Raw genomic sequence first — 17,359 nt, forward strand, 5'->3', positions numbered from 1 at the left:
CGAGATGACTACCCTGTGGAACCCCTGAAGTGACACTAATTGAATCGGATAATGCATTATTAAATAAAACTTGTTGTTTTCTCTTAGTAAGATATGAGAATACCCATTCAAGAAGTCTTGGTTGAAAACCAAGAAGATACAGTTTTTGGAAAAGAATTGAGTGGTTTACTCTATCGAATGCTTTACTAAAGTCTGTATATATAACATCAGTATTCTTGTTATCCCTAAAACCCATTGACAAATGGTTTACAAATTCAAGCAAGTTTGTTACTGTAGATTTCCCTTTACAAAATCCATGCTGAAAGAATGAAATTAAAGGAGATATTAAGAAAGTTATTTGGTCAGTGACAATAGCTTCAAAAAGTTTGGGTATAGCTGACATTTTAGCTATCCCGCTATAGTTCTCAACAGATGATCTAACTCCACTTTTATGCAAAGGTAATATAAAAGAGTTTTTCCACATTGACGGAAAAATACCTTGTTTAAGAGATAGGTTAAAAAGCTTAGTTAAGGGCAGATAGATATGTTTTGCGCAATTTTTAAGAAAGCTTGAGGGAATCATATCAGGGCCATATTTAAACGAATTTTTTAACGTAACTAAATAATTTAAGACATCTGTTTCAGAAATAATTGGTGTATTAATTACAGTACTCGGACATAACACTTGATGATATGGCACATTCATAGGGTAGTTTGAACAATAATTGGATTTGAAGAATTCTGCAAACATATTAGAAATAATATAATTGTCACATGACATTGTTGATTTATATTTCATCGCGGACGGAAAATTTGAAATCCTGCGTTTGGAGTTAACGAAACCATAAAACAATTTCGGATTACGAATAATATTATTTTTTACTTTGATTATGTAGTTTTTATAACATTTTTTGTTAAGTTCCTCAAACTGACGACGCAATTTAGAATATTTTAAATAGTCAACAAGAGCTCCAGTTCTTTTATAAAGTTTAAAAGCACAAGCTTTTTTATTTTTTAATTTACATAGCTCATTCGAATACCACAAATTTGAACTTTTTCTTTTGATAATAAAACATTTCGGAACAAATCTTTCAAAAATATTAAAAATTGTTTCATTAAAATGTGATACATTTAATTCAATATTACCACTATAATCAGGCCAAGTCAATTTAGAAAGTTCACAATTAATCTTTTTGAAGTTAGCTTTCGCAAAGTTGAACTATTTTTTTAATAGTCATTCAAAATATTCTAAATTAGAAAATTTATTTTTTTGGTCCATATACAGACATATGTAAAATTTACTCACCCACATTTAAATTTACTATTTTTTATTAATTTGAGATTTATTTATTTTTGTTTTTAAATGATAAGTGAGATAAAACTCATGTAAACTTCAATTGGAATTTTTTTTATAATCATTCAAAATATTCAAAATTCAGAAATTTACTAATTATAATTAATTGTTTAAAATTATTTTGAGTAATATTTAAATTTACAATTTTAAAATATTACAATTTTAAATAATTCTTTTTTTTTTAATCATTCAAAATTTTCTAATTTAAAATTTATTTAATTAGTTATTTTTAGAAATATCAATTATTTTTTAATTAAAAGTGTATAAAACACTTGTGAACTAAAAATTATTAATTTTATACAATTATTATTTTTGGTTATAAATTTTAAAAATCTTTCAAATATTCTAAATTAGGAAATTTATTTTTTGTTCAATATATGTATATACTTATGTAAAATTTACTCACCATCATCATTTACCTTTAAATTAAAAAAAAAAAAACACCAACAAATAAATTTTAATTTTTCGCTTACAAATGCAAAGTTTGTTAATTTATCCCTTGCATTTAAGTATTTATTTTATTTTTATTAATTTGTAAAACTGGATTATGTGCTATATATACTGTATACTGTATGTACATACATATGTCTAAGTATATAAGCACGTTATTTGTATGTATGTATGTATTTGTTTTTGTTTTTGTATGCTCACAAATTTAATAAGTATGCATGTAAGTTTATGTGTTGTATGCATGTATGTATGTATGTATGTTAGTTATAACGCTTTAAAAATTCCAACTTTAGTGTATTTTATTAACTTCGTTTAATTTACGATTTTTATTTTAACGAGCATTAGCCGTAAAATATTGTAATATTGAACCCGCATATACTACACACCATAAATGTCAATATTTATTCCTGTTTGTTTCATATTTAAGTACAAATTTTTAAGTTTTATTATATTATTCTTGGACTCGTCGTGTAGACTACAAACTTCGGCAGCTACAATAATAATACATTTGTATGTGTTTGTATATATGTATGTGTGTGTGTATATCAACGACCTGCGCAGGCGTATTGTATGCTTAAATAAGATTTGCCTGAAACGTGTTGGTGGCTATTGCATTTATAAGCAGTCTCAGTTAATAATAAATTTATATTTACATAAGTTTTCTCAAATAAATTCTACTTTTAAAATACTTCGGCAAGAATGGTATTAAAAATTTAATAAAAAAATATGAATTAAAAATTGTAAATAAACAATTATATATAAAAAAATTATATGAATAATAACTTCTTGATTTTACTTATCAAAAATTTATCAAAATATTTGTAAAAAATTATTTTAAAGGCATTTTAGGCCATATCATTGTATAAAATAATTCATACATCGCATAAAAATATATTTGAACTAACGCTGCTATAAAATAATTACAACAAAAATGCAATGTATTCAATTCGTAAATGTATAATTTCTTACTCGAAAATCTACAATTTCCACCACCATAAAATTTCTCAAAATCTGATTTTAGAAATATAATAAATAAAAAACAATTTGAGGTTATGTCGAAAATATTTATAGAAAAATTTTAAAATTTATACACATTTTAGATTTTCCACTATCAGTTAATGACAAATTCGATCTTTCCGTCAAAATTTTTAATTTTTTTTAAATTTCTTAGAAACCGTGCTCAGTATAAATTACAAAATAAACTACATTGTATAGTAGTTTCTATCGATAATTATTAAGTAAAAAGTGCCTTATCGATTCTCTGAATTATTTATACTCCAGTCTGAAGCCACGAGTTGCTATACAAAAATATATACAGTTGATCTCCTTTTTGCACGATTAACTGGGAAGGTAAATTACACGTGCAAAAAAAAAACCGTGCAAAAAAAATCAAATTTTTATATAAAACTCACTATTGGGACCAATTTAAGAAAAAAATCGTACAAAAAATAAAAAAAAGTGTAAAAATATCTAATTTTACATGAAAATCTATCTATTCGTACAAAGAATTTACACTGTTGTTGTTGTTATAGACTTTTCTGGTATTATATATTATTATATATAAGTACATATTACTGTTAGAAGGAATAAACAACAACTATTCTGGGAATGGTAAAAAATAATACATTTCAAAGTTCCATCATTAATCGCTGTGTCTTCTTTTTTCTTACTTCCTCATATAGCTTCATTTATTTGTTTACGTATTGAAATTGTTGCAACCTTTTCACTGGCTTTCGAATCTATAATTTGAAATTTTAAGTTTAAATCTAATTTAAAATTTATTAATTTCTATTAACAGAATTGGATTTGTGACGTATTGACGTATGGAATTTTTATTTTATTGCAAAAAAATATACAATTAAAATAAAAAATCCGTGTAAAAAAAGTAAAACCATGTAAAAATAGTAACTGGGAGTGGCCAAAAACACCGTGTAAAAAGGAGATCAACTGTATTTTTAAAACAAAAAAAAAATTAATAGAAAAATAAGCAAATATTTTTGCTTTTTAACACACTGTATAGATACTACCGGTAGTCAAACACACAAAAATCTATAATTTAAAAGCACACTTTTAGGCGCGCTAAATTTACCATTTTATTTTATATTTTTAGCAAAAATTTTAGATGCACTTGGAATAAATACTGTTAATTATTTCAAGAGTTTATAATTATATTTAATTTGAAGTCCACTGGTGTTAATATACATATATTTAAATATATTTTTCATTTTATGCAAAATATAAACAAAAAAATAAATCTAGTCAAAACTTTTTTCTAACAAACACTTGGTGCTCGCATAATAACATAATTTCCAATATAAATATAATAATAACCACCAACAATAATGAAACAAATATATTTTCAGGCAAATCTATATTGCTATAGTCTCTCAAAACGTTTTCATGCAACTCTGCCACATTCTACTACTCATTGAAAATTTGCTTAATTAAAATAAATACAAGCTTTTAAATTTAGAATATCAATTTGTTTAGTTTTTCTCTTCGTTTTCTTTTTTTACTATAGTTTCATCATACACATATGCAGTTGTTGTATTTATTTATTTATGAGTCTTTATTTTTAGCATTGTCTTAATTTAATACATGTATTTAGTTTTTTTCTGTTTTTTTTTTACTCCTCAATGATTAGAATTAAGTTATAAGTAAGTACATGTTGTTACCACTTGCAAATAAGTTAAGTATTCGTTTATCAAAAACAAAGTTAAATATACACTCAAAAAAGCATACTAAAATTAAATTCAAGTTTCATTTGCATTTTTTTAAATTAAATTAAAGTAAATAAATAGTTCCCTCACGTAATATATTTAATATAGCATTTATATATATATAATTTTATTCCGGCATTTTATAGTTTTTTATTATTTCATATTTATTTAAATTTTTTATTTAACTTTTCCTCCTTTGTAAGTAAGTAGTTGTAAAGACTTATTGTTGTTGTTTTTTAAATAAATCCTAGTAAAAAATGTAAACGTAATCGCCGCTGCTGCCATTAATATTATTTTTATTGGTTTAACTTTGTTGTTGGCTTTTAGTCATTTTGAAATTGTAAACGCCATTGGGCAAACTGTTCCTGCCAGTGATTACTCGCATTTGTCTGGAAGTGTACAAGAGAAAGTGGATAAATAAACATTAAAATTCAACATTTTTACAAACAAATACATACAACGATAACAACAATAGCATTTCTTTTCGTAATTATACCCAACTAATGATCGTATTTACAGTTAATGCGTTAACTACGTTAGGCATAATGAAGGGCTTAGACTAAACATAATTTGAAATTTTTGTTACACAATATTCAAATACAATACTTAAATGAATATATTAAAAATGTAAATACAACTCAGTAGTTTAGTTTATTTATTAAAAAAAAGTTCGATTATGAATATTGAATTTCTTTTGAAATATAAAAGACGTTTCAGGCAGCCAATTAAATAATTTAGGCTTAATTAGACTAGCATATATTTCGATAAATACTAATCGATTCAATTAAATAAAGCTGTCTGAAACGTCTCTAAGGCTTAGAATTAGATTTTCGTAAGAAGTCGTGAGCAGAAATGGGTGAACGTACAACAGGACTGCAACTAGTATGGTAGGGGGAGACTAAACATGATTTTATTTGAACATTTTTTAATATACATATATACTCTTTTTTTTTGGCCGGTTATTGTAAGTAATAATTATTTTTTTTTATTTTACATTGACAATGCTTTACCTTAACGTTCCATTCATTGCTATAAGACTGCGATTCATCAAAGTCTGTAAAATCGCATTTAAAGTGGAGTGTAAAAAATTGCATTAAATATTGAAACGTCTTAAAGAAGTTTAAAGCTAAATAGCTTTACTGATTTTCTAAAATATTAGCAATAAAAAAAATATTTATATTTCGCCCTCAAAGCTTTTTATAACGTAACATAACTATTTTTTGTACAAATTACTAATATTCCATTGTACATATAATATTTAGTTATATAAATTTATTATATTAAAGTAATTTATTTGAACCAACATATGTACAAACTTGTACACTACCATTTAATTTTGTTATAGCTATGATTTTCATGAGTTCTCGCGACAATTTTTTACCGCTTTCTTAATGATTTCAATGACAGCTAGAATTCGTTGATTTTCTTTTTATACTCTCGCAACAAAAGTTGCTAAAGAGAGTATTATAGTTTTGTTCACATAACGGTTGTTTGTAAGTCCTAAAACTAAACGAGTTAGATATAGGGTTATATATACCAAAGTGATCAGGGTGACGAGTAAAGTTCAAATCCGGATGTCTGTCTGTCCGTCCGTCCGTCCGTGCAAGCTGTAACTTGAGTAAAAATTGAGATATCTTAATGAAACTTGGAACACGTGTTCCTTGGCACCATAAGAAGGTTAAGTTCGAAAATGGGCGGAATCGGACCACTGCCACGCCCACAAAATGGCGATAACCAAAAACACATAAAGAGCTATAACTAAGCCATAAATAAAGTTATGAAAATAAAATTTGGAACATAGGATCGCATTAGGGAGGGGCACATTTGAATGTAATTTTTTTGGAAAAGTGGGCGTGACCCCGCCCCCAAATAGGTTTTTTTATATATATCTTGCAAACCAATAAAGCTATATAAACCAAATTCTGGTTTGCAGTCATTTCTTTTCGCCGTTTCCTTATACAGTCCAAAAATGAAAGAAATCGGATAATAACCACGCCCACCTCCCATACAAAGGTTAGGTTGAAAATGACTAAAAGTGCGTTAACTCACTAACGAGAAACGTCAGAAACACAAAATTTCACAGAAATGATAGCAGAAGGAAGCTGCACTCAGATCTTTTTACAAAATGGGAAATGGGCGTGGCATCGCCCACTTATGGGTCAAAAACCATATCTCAGGAACTACTCCACAGATTTCAATGAAATTCGGTATATAATATTTTATTGACACCCTGATGACATGTGTGGAAAATGGATGAAATCGGTTCATCTGATTGAATTCCATCTGAATCCTTCACTTTATAATATATACATTAGGAACCAATGATGATAGCAAAATAAAACTTTACACAAATACAGTATATGATCTGTGGCATCACTTGTGAAAAAATTGTCGTAAACGGACTATAACTTTTCAAGGCCCCAGATATCGAACATGTTGAACTCAGCGCCTAAGGTTAAATTTTAACCGAAAATATGGGTAAATCTCTCAACTAATTTAATGTAATTCAGAGGAAATTGTTTTCTTCCAATAGTGTGTCTCTGTTCCAAAAATTGTTAAAATCGGGTCACAACATCTCCTAGCTCCCATATACCTAATTAAAGGTTTTTCAAAAATTCGTTGGGCTTTATTACGCATATATGTATTGGTTAATATGTGATATATCTTAGCAAAATTAAGTGAGCGTATAGTATTGGATATAGTGTACCTTGCTGGTGAAATTGAATGAAATCGGTTCAGGAATTACCTCAGCCCTCATACACTATATAGGACGATTTTCATTATTCTATTAAACTTTATGCCGAATTTATAGGTAAATTTGTGCGTTATCTTAATAAAATTTCTTCAATAAATTGCGAGAGTATAAAATGTTCGGTTACACCCGAACTTAGCCTTTCCTTACTTGTTTCTCAGTAATATTGCAAATCACACTCTTTTCTGAGCCTACATATAAATTGCTCAACCTCATACAATACTAAAATTACAACTTAAGCTAACTATGCGCAAAATACAGTGTTTGTAAGCATCACAGTGTGTACTCAGTAACGTGCGATCAGATAAGTAAGTAACACAATAGCTTCTGGCGCATGAATTTATTACACATGTGAACCATATGTTAGCATGAATATATAGCAACAAAGCAGTAAATTTCCAATTGGCAGATTATATAATAAAAAAAAATGTATAAGAAATTAAATAAAAATAAAAAAGATTAAAAAAATATAAATAGGTAAAAAAAATAAAATAAAATAAAAAATAGAAATAGTAAAAAAAAATAAATAAGAAATAGAAATGAGTTAAAAATTCAAAAAAGATCATAATACCACTTTAAAAAACATATAAGAAAAATTTAAATAAATAATAATATTGAACTAAAAATATAAAAAAAAAGTTATAGAAAAATAAATAAAAATAAATTGAAAATAAAGATTTACAGATTTAAATTCCAATTAAAAAACAATAAAGAAAAATTAAAAAAATATAGAAAAATAATAACTAGTTAATTAAAAACAATAAAAAAGTTAAAGAAAAATAAAGGAAATAAAAAAAAAATTAAAAAAATTTAAGATTTTCAATTTGAAAATCATTAGAAAAATTAAAAATATATTAAACAATTAACTGTTTTATTATTTAAAAGTTAAAGGAAACAAAAAATAAATAAAAAATTAAAATTTAAAGATTGTCCAATTGGACAAAAGCATAAAAGAAAAATTTAAAATGTACAAAAAATAATTAAATGTAATAAAGAAATAAAGAGGAAGAATTAAAATAAATAAATAATTAAAAAATATTATAATAATTTAAAATTTAGATCTAAAGAATTATATTCCAATTGAAAGAAATTCATATAAAAAATTAAAAATATAAAAAAATATAAAAAAATATATAAAAATATCATAATAATTGATTGATTATAATAAAAAAGTTAAAGAGAAATAAAAAATAAATCAAAACTACGATAATAAATAAATAAATAAATAAAACATTAAGATAAATTTAAAAAAAAATCGAAAAAGTTTTAAAAAATTTACTGAATACCAAATCGATAATAACACATTTTAGCCCACATTTAATGCCTACTTTTTCGAATATGCATGGATAATAAAAAAAATATATAACCCAAATTAATTTCCTAAACTTTATTTAGATGAATAATCTATATTTTTATTGCTAATATGCTAAATTTTATTACATCTCATCTAGCTTCTGTTCTGGTAATTCGCTACACATTTTACCTTTAGTAACAAACACTTCTTAGCAGTGGCAAATGAAAACTTCATCACAAGCTCATACTATACTTCATAATCAAGGCATGCATAATCAGTTGCATTTCATCGATTGTCTCGCCGATTTCGTGTAGCGCCGGAAAACCGGCTTGCTCATCGTCAATTAAAATGTCAGGATAATGTTTGTAACACATAATACGTTGATTACGTGTACGACGTTCACACTCATCCAACCATTTGTACTCTTCATTGGTTTGAAAGACATTCTCGAAGAGACGACGCTCCTCCGCATCAACATCTTCGTTATCATAAGGCGCCATTTGTGATGCGCCAGTCATGACTTCATCGATTGGTGTTGATTCACCACCCACAACGGGACGCATATCTGGTTTTTTGGTGTTTTTTTTTTGCCAAAGTAGTTGTTTATAGCAAAGTTTGGCACAATTCGCCAAAAAAAAACAATAGGAGGCGAGGTCACATGTAGTTACGCGTTTTTATGTGTGTGTATATTTATTTATAGTTTATATGTAGTAGTAGTTAGTTGGTATAAACATAGGTAAAGAATGGAAGAAGTTATAAGTCGTTATTTGTATTTTTACAATTGCAATGCTTTTTACGTCGTCTATTAGGAAAGTAGTCTAAAATAAAGTTGAGAGCATAGGAAAACATGTTTTCATGAAAATACTAATTTTTTCTCGCCTTTAAAACGGATGTATGTGCTTATTATTGAGTATAGTAATGATGAAGTTAATAAATTTTTGTATAATTGTGTAGCTTTTCGTTCTACTGGCTGCACAGTGGGTAATTTATTTGATGAAATTGGTCTGAGATTCTAATTTTTTTTTTACTAAAAAGTGGTTAGTGACTGTAATATCACATTCTAATATTATAAGTTAGGTTATGTTGCCTATTTTCTCAAAATCAGCATGTTCTAAAATTTTATTTTTTTTTTTAATTTTTGAGGTTAAGACATAATAATGGACTTATTTATGAATCATATGATCCGGAGACATATTTAGGAACCATATTATATAAACAAAGGATAGAAAAACAGAGTCAGCTGATCTCTTAATTATTTTATATTAAAAAAGTTTTAAATTTTTGAAATTAAAATTCAAAAAAATTAATTTTATTTTTAAAGCATTTTTGCTCACATTGTTGTTGTAGCAGGCTTATTCAAATTTTATGAATAAATAATATGCATAAATAAAAACTTTACATTTTTTTAATTAAATAAAAAAAATAATTTTATTCCTTCTAACACATTTTTGGTCACATTGTTGTTGTTGTAGCCTTAGTTATGTTTAATTATTAAAAATAAATAATACTTTAAATTTTTAAAATTAAATTAAAAAAAAAAAATTGATTACATGGTGGACACCGTGCAACGTTTTTTCCTGAATTAACTTTAAAAATCTTTACACATTTTTTAAAAATGTTAAAATTCAATCACATAAAGGTATTTTATGTTGTAACAATTTATCAAATCGACAACAATAACAATTGCAAGAACTTGCAGCGCGACATAGACTTTCATTTTGCCAAAATTTACTCAACTGAACTACACAACTTACCAAGCGGCATAATAAAGCGAGGTTGCGCAGGGTTCGCAGTTGGTCCTGAAAAATTTTGCAACGCCATTTAACAACGAAAGCACAGAAATTTCGATTATTTTGATTATTTTGGAAATTTGGTGCCTCTAGCATAAACAAATTATGCGAATTCAATGGGCGCGTTAAGCAAATTAAAATGAGTGACTTTTGCGCGAGCTATCAAGTTAACAAGTCACCTGCTACAGACATAAATATGTGCGTATGTGAGATGACAATGCCGATTAGTTGATAAATTAGCGAAATATCGATGAAGCAGAAATTGCAGCTAATAAATTATTGATGATGACTTGTTTACAATTATAGAAGTCTACAAATGCGCATGGTACGCTCACTGCCAGTGGGAAGGTACAGAAGTCTACCCATATGTATGTATGTATTTGGAAGTGCTTGCATTTCGTATTTACCTGCATTCAAATCGTTTACCAAATTCGAAAGTGCCGATGTTATATTATCAGCAGCGTCATTTATCTCAGCCATGGGATTAAGCATGTAGGCTACGAGGCGCCATTTATTGGATGTGATAGTCGTACATTTGTACATATAGATAAGGTGACAATAAGACATAAAGATGAATGACATATGTACATATAATAGACGAGAAGCGTGTATAGTTGAAAATGGTTTCATAAAAAGTTGCTTTATTTTAAGTATTGTTGTTGCTTTTAGCATGAGGGTAGACGAATGTACACACATATTTAGCATGCTACAAGTATCATTTCGCTATAACTTCAAGAGTGGCGAATCGAACAACATCTGGTATAACTCACATAAACTGGCATTTTGATAATAACCGTTTACAGTGTTGGATTCGGTACAAAATGAGTACTCGATAGATGTCGCTAAGGTTTGAAAATTTTTGAAAATAATATTTAGGAGTAGTCAGGATTTTCAAAAATTCAAAAATTACTGAAAATTCTCACTTTTTCTTGCCTCTGACTACCCCAAACCTCTTAAAAAATAAATGCATTGCACAATTGTTATAACCTATAAGAGGTTTTGTTGAAATTTTTTTGAAAACTTATATATAAGAATTCAGATAAATATATTTTTTAACCATATACTAAGGATTTCGATTAGATATATTATAATATTATAACCTTTAAGAGGTTTTGTTGACATTCATTATGAATATTCATGCATAATATAGCAGGAAAAAATATATTTTTTAACCCTAGATTAAGAAACTCAACAACTTGCGGCGCAGCCATAAATCACCTCGTGTATACAAACAATTTCTCTATAGAAACAAGAGCGCATTACTCCAAATATATGTGTATGTTTTAACAATATATGTAGGAAAAATCACACTGAACTTCTATTACACTCGCATATAAACTAAAAACACATACACTTGAGAAGCAAATACTAAAGCAAACTTATTTTCACATTATTATTAATTTGTTTTCAATAATATTGATTAATTATAAAGCTTGAGACGAATTGCGGTTGACATTTACGAGCCCAAGTACACACAGACACATTTGTTTATACACTGTTAAAATTAAAATTTTTAGCTGAAATGAACAAGCATTTCATAGATGCCAGCAAGTGCTTGAAAATAACCCCATTTTAATTTGTAGTTATCATAAGCTATAAAAATTATATATCAATATCATAAATTATAAAATATAAAGTAACGAACCACGACGTACCTTGCCCTTTAAAACTTAACATGGGTAATTGCATTAAAAAAAAAACGAACTTATCACATTACGATTTCATTAGGTGCACTTACTTGAGCTCGCATTGCCAGTGAATGCTGAACGCACTTCATTGCTTATTTGATTCAATTGCTCCAGTTGGCTTGTGTTAAATGACTGTTGTTGCTGTTGTTGTGTACCTTGTAACGCACCAGTCTGCTGTGCCTGCAATAATTGCTGCTGCGTTGGACGGCCGCCCACGCCGCCGCCTGCCATGCCAATTAAAGAATGTGCTGTTGCTTGCTGTTGGCCTTGTTGCGCATGCATTGCAGCAATATTAAGTGAATTAGCACCGCCACCGCCAATTGCATTTACAGCACCTATGCCGCCGCCGCCGCCACCGGGCATGGGTGGTGATTTGCCCGAACGTGGACTGGAATTGGGTGTGGAGCGCGGTGAGGTCGTTTGCTGATTCTTCAGCATACGCATAAGTCCCTCCAATTGTTCCATGAGTTGACGTCGGGAGTCTTGCAAGGCGCCCAAATGACCTTCCAGTTCGCCCTTGCGTTGACGCAATGCGCGCAGCTCATTTATAAGCGCCGGATTTTCTGGTGTGATTTGTTCAACTTCTTGTTGACGACGTAGTCTGGCGATTTCTCGCATTATCTCCTTATTTTTGGATTCCAATTGAGCGATGAGTTCGCGTTGCGCACGCGAGTTATCCGAGCCGATACTACTAGCATTATCCACATTACCAGCATTGACCGGCTGCAATACAGGAAAAGAAATACAATGAATTATTGAAGAAATTGGAAAAGTGTATTTATAAATTTCCAACTCACAGCACGATTTTCTTGGGCAAGACGTGCGGCATAGCGTGCAATCAAACGATGCTCCTCATCATTGGCCGAAGCGGTGGCCATGCGTGACATGCTAGCACCGGTGGCACTGTCGAGACTGCGTCCAGTAGCACGTGAATCCAGCGTACTGGAGCGATCATACAACAGGCCACCACTATGTGCGCCACCGGGCACACCGCCATGCAGTAGTGGCGGATCGGTGAAACCGTTATGTGATGGTAATGGTGATGGCGGTACAATATGCGAGAGATTCAAAGTCTTTTCGGGATGTTCGGGGAATCGTGGCAACACTTGTGTCGTCTTCTCGGGCACACATCGGAAGCTTTTGCGCAACGAATGGCCGATCTGTTTACTGGGCGATTTATAACTCGAATACTCTTTGACTTCGTGATCATTCTGATGATTCAGTGATGTCTTGCCGTGCCAAAAACACTCTTGACATAATTGGTAGGCGTGGCACCGCTGACAACGATAACGAAATCCCGTAAAATTCTCCTTATGACATACCGAACAGATGGTCGGATGTACAATTGTCTCAACAGTGGCCAAACGATGCAATAGCGGTAACCAAACAAGGCACGATGGGCCCGGTTCAGACATAAGTGTTGCCATGAAATCATTCACTGTGACCTTATTCTCAGCTGGAAATATTTCCTCCTCTAAGCCGTCCTTATAGTGGAATGTGGGAGATTCATAAACAGCCGCTGGCAAAGCCAATACTTCACGTAGAAATTCACCCAATTTCCAATGTACCAATTGGCCAGCGCCATCAGAGATTTGCGAAAAAATATCTGGAATGATCAGAAATGCAAATAATTGATTTGTATGAAAATCAAAAATTATAGATATAAATTAATGTTAATTAAATTAAATAAATGTCTATAAATAACAAAAACATACAAAATATTGACAAAAGTAAATAATAAACTAAGCCATACAAAAAAAATCTAAAGTGAATATTAACAATAACTCAATAAATATAAAAAAAAAATTAATTAAATTATTAATTATAGATATAAATTAATGTTAATTAAATAAAATAAATGTCTATAAATAACAAAAACATACAAAATATTGACAAAAGTAAATAATAAACTAAGCCATACAAAAAAAATCTAAAGTGAATATTAACAATAACTCAATAAATATAAAAAAAAAATTAATTAAATAGTAAATAATATTTTCTTAATCCCGTATCACTCACATCTCAATTTATCCACTAATTTTCCAGAGCACATAGTCGCCAAAGCTACCTTGATTGAGAATACACGAATTTTGCCAGAATTATCGCTGCAAAATATTGGAAAATTATTAAAAAAAAAAAAAACAAATGGTGAGTTCCTTTTCAACTGACCTTGTATACGCTGCTAATAGCCAGTTGAGCAAGAGGCCAGCCTTCGAATCAACGGGCACTTGCTGTGCCGTTGGAAGACGTTTATTGAGGTTATGATAGAGTGATGATACGAGCGTCTCTAAACGGGCCACGCTCACTTCACTTTGTGGCTCCAATGTGTTCAAACCATTCTCACGGAATGCTTCAATCACATTCCATATATCGACCAGATGAAGATTTGTCGACTTTTGTATATAACGCAATTTCGAGGCGGTGCGATATGAAGCAAAACGTATCGAATCAAATGTCTGCAAACGCAAATCCTGCAGTATAGCTATACTCGATTCCAGTTCCATTTCAGGAGTTGCAAAGTATAAGGCTTTTATGGGGAAATATTTTTAGTGATTTGGTGTAGCGTTTACTTTAATGTGGAACGAATACTGTAATAAAAATATACATAAATTCAAATATATTCTATAAAAAATAAAGTTCAAGTAATCTAATATATGTGAAGACCGTTGTAGCTGTGTTTGACTTATTAATACCGTATAAAATTATATGCATACATAAATATGAGTTTACATTTGTTACATATGAAATACATATACACATGTGTATTGTTTTACTAAAGAATGCCGATGAGTGCAGCCTTAAAACTGTTCGAATGCTACAACATTCACCCACTGATATTCAAATACGGCAGGCAATATGTTCAATGGAAAAATATTGATTTGTGACATTTATAAAAGTGTAAATTGCATTAGAAAACAGACAATTGGAAATATTATTCATGGAAAAAATAAATGTGGTCAAGGCAGCAGTAGTTGAAAGGAAAAACTTGCTACAGATGGCTAGGCAAACGTTTAGCAGTAAAAAAAATAATTAGAGAGGAAGAGTGTTTAACTAAATACTTACAGTTACATTATACATTTGATAAACAAGCATTATCACTACATTTCTCATAACTATGTAAATAATATAAAAATAATTTTAGTAGACTATCAGAAATACTATTTTATATTTCAAACGTTTACAGCCTCCAAGAAGGCGCCACTCATCACACTCTGACGTAAAAAATATACATTTATTATTTTGCTCCTACATAAACTACCCACTCGGCAATATTTGTAAAATATTTTTGTTTCATGGGTGCCACATTCATTGCACTATGCATACATCTTCATGTGCGAGTAGTTGGCATGTAGGCGTCTGCTGATTTCAAAACTTCAGGCTTTTTGGGATGTGATGTTGTGCCGTGTGTCCAAAAATTATTCATCACACGAAAAAATTAAAATACAAAAACAAAAATAAAGTAAAAACAAAAAAACAAAAACAATATATCAACACACATATGTGGTAACTACAGACAAAAACAAAATATTGATCAGCCGAAAAAAATAGCAAAATCACAATATAATGACGAGGGGAATGTTTAGTATGGGCGAGAAGTCAAAATAGCTTGGTGACATCATTTCCTCTAATTACGGCGACAGCGCCGACAAACTGAACTGTTTACAAACAGAGATCTCTCTGTGTGAGGCTGTTGCGATGCGCAGCGCTGCTATCCATAGCGATGCTATGCGACGCGCTTCGTTGATTGTATACCGCTTAATCGCTGGTGGATTATAATTTCATCTTTCTTTCATTACTTTACAATTTCACGAGCGATAAACGCATTATACTTTTAATTACTTATACTAAATGTAGATAATTTAATACAAAAATTCGCTATGAAATTTCCAGTTTACGCGTTTGCTACACGTTTGCTTGCTTCTGTATAAACAGCAAACTCAACTTGTCAGGTGTTTATGCAAAACAAGTACGTGAGCGTCATCGGCTTAAAATAATTCTGGTATTTCGGTTTTAATGATAATTTTTTATAATCTCGTTTTTTTGCGCAAAATATGTTCGCCTAGCTATGCACATACACCATTGACACACATTAAGTAACTGATATGCTTAATACCAGACATTTAAATTTAATAAGAATTTCTTTATATTACATTATAGGGAACTGCATGATTATAGTATATAGTTTCAGTATGTTTTAGTGATTTTCACTTGTTCCACTAACAATTTCACTGCTGTTTCACAAAACTTTTAATTTTTCATTTAAATTACTACATTTTACAATAGGCAGATGTTATAAATTTCTGACCCATAAAACGCACATCACAAACATATTAATTCCGGCCGACAGCCAATTACTCTTAATCCTTTGAAAATCAACTCAACTGGAGCAGTGTGCACCACACTGATTTCTGTCTTCAAAAGATTATGATACACCAAATTGCTTTGCAGTTGCTGTCAGTAGCAGTATCATACTTATATGTTGTAGGCAATATAGTAGTAGCAGAAAAATTTAATCATGCGCAGTTGCAGTATCCCTTTTCGCAGACCGGTAGGTAGAGTTTTTGCTTTATGAATGAGGTTTTGCGAACGGTGGACTAATTATGAGGCGTATATCACGCTCATGTGTACTTCTTTAACAAGCCCAAGTAAGCTAGAACTTAATCTCTTCATTGAAGCGTGCATATTTCATACATGCTTATCGATTTTCACATATTTTCAGCATATTAACACATGTATAATTGTCAATCATATTTATAATTGTCCAAATTCTTATCATGGGTATTTTTTGCACTCCACTGGACCACTTTCACAGCGTTGCTAACCATCGTCACTACGCTGCTTACCTTTCTGCAATTTTTTATCGCCAATTGGTATTTTACTGCGGCACGCAATAGTTTTCATTTCACTTCACTGCTCTCTTTTCACAGCCTCTTATTTAATTCACATATCTTCACTTTTTATCTCTTGTCAGCTTAATGTATGTGATTTGATAAATATGCGTTCCAAATTATTTGATAAATAAAATTTAACAGCAACAAAACTTTCAGCCCACACCTCAAATCATTCAACTTGACTACAATGAAAGCGCGATATAACTATGAAGGTGCCATCGACTGTATTAAACAGTGATGCATTGGAATGTGCACAAAAATGTGTGTTATGCGATGAATGTTAATTTATAATAATTTTTTAATTCAATTTTTTTAATATATCTAATTATTTTCGATATAATACTATATGTGAATATATAATTTCGATTTATTTAAACTGAAAAATAGCTTTTGATAAAGATATATAATGAAATAAATCTTTGTGTTGTATATTGTATAGG

At 29.8% G+C, this 17,359-nt stretch overlaps 1 protein-coding gene across 11 annotated transcripts; it reads right to left on the reverse strand.

Moving 5' to 3' along the window:
* Positions 1–1,817: 1,817 nt before the first annotated feature.
* LOC105215972 (dystrobrevin beta) lies at positions 1,818–17,128 on the reverse strand. Of its 11 annotated transcripts, none has more exons than XM_011190205.3 (10): positions 16,872–17,128; positions 14,197–14,615; positions 14,047–14,132; positions 12,825–13,633; positions 12,078–12,750; positions 10,747–10,836; positions 10,304–10,348; positions 8,739–9,114; positions 5,514–5,557; positions 1,818–4,892 (listed from the first exon to the last, which is right to left on the reverse strand). In XM_011190205.3, the coding sequence occupies exons 2-8, from the start codon at positions 14,529–14,531 to the stop codon at positions 8,783–8,785; spliced, it is 2,370 nt and encodes a 789-aa protein (XP_011188507.1). In that variant the 5' UTR covers positions 14,532–14,615; positions 16,872–17,128; the 3' UTR covers positions 1,818–4,892; positions 5,514–5,557; positions 8,739–8,782. The 11 variants fall into 11 exon arrangements, with proteins under 11 accessions (XP_011188507.1, XP_054089291.1, XP_054089290.1 ...); XM_054233316.1 differs by lacking the exon at positions 16,872–17,128 and adding an exon at positions 16,720–16,833; XM_054233315.1 differs by lacking the exon at positions 16,872–17,128 and adding an exon at positions 16,501–16,686.
* Positions 17,129–17,359: the final 231 nt, after the last annotated feature.

This window comes from Zeugodacus cucurbitae, chromosome 6 (genome assembly GCF_028554725.1).
Source record: "Zeugodacus cucurbitae isolate PBARC_wt_2022May chromosome 6, idZeuCucr1.2, whole genome shotgun sequence".
NCBI classification, from domain to species: domain Eukaryota; kingdom Metazoa; phylum Arthropoda; class Insecta; order Diptera; family Tephritidae; genus Zeugodacus; species Zeugodacus cucurbitae.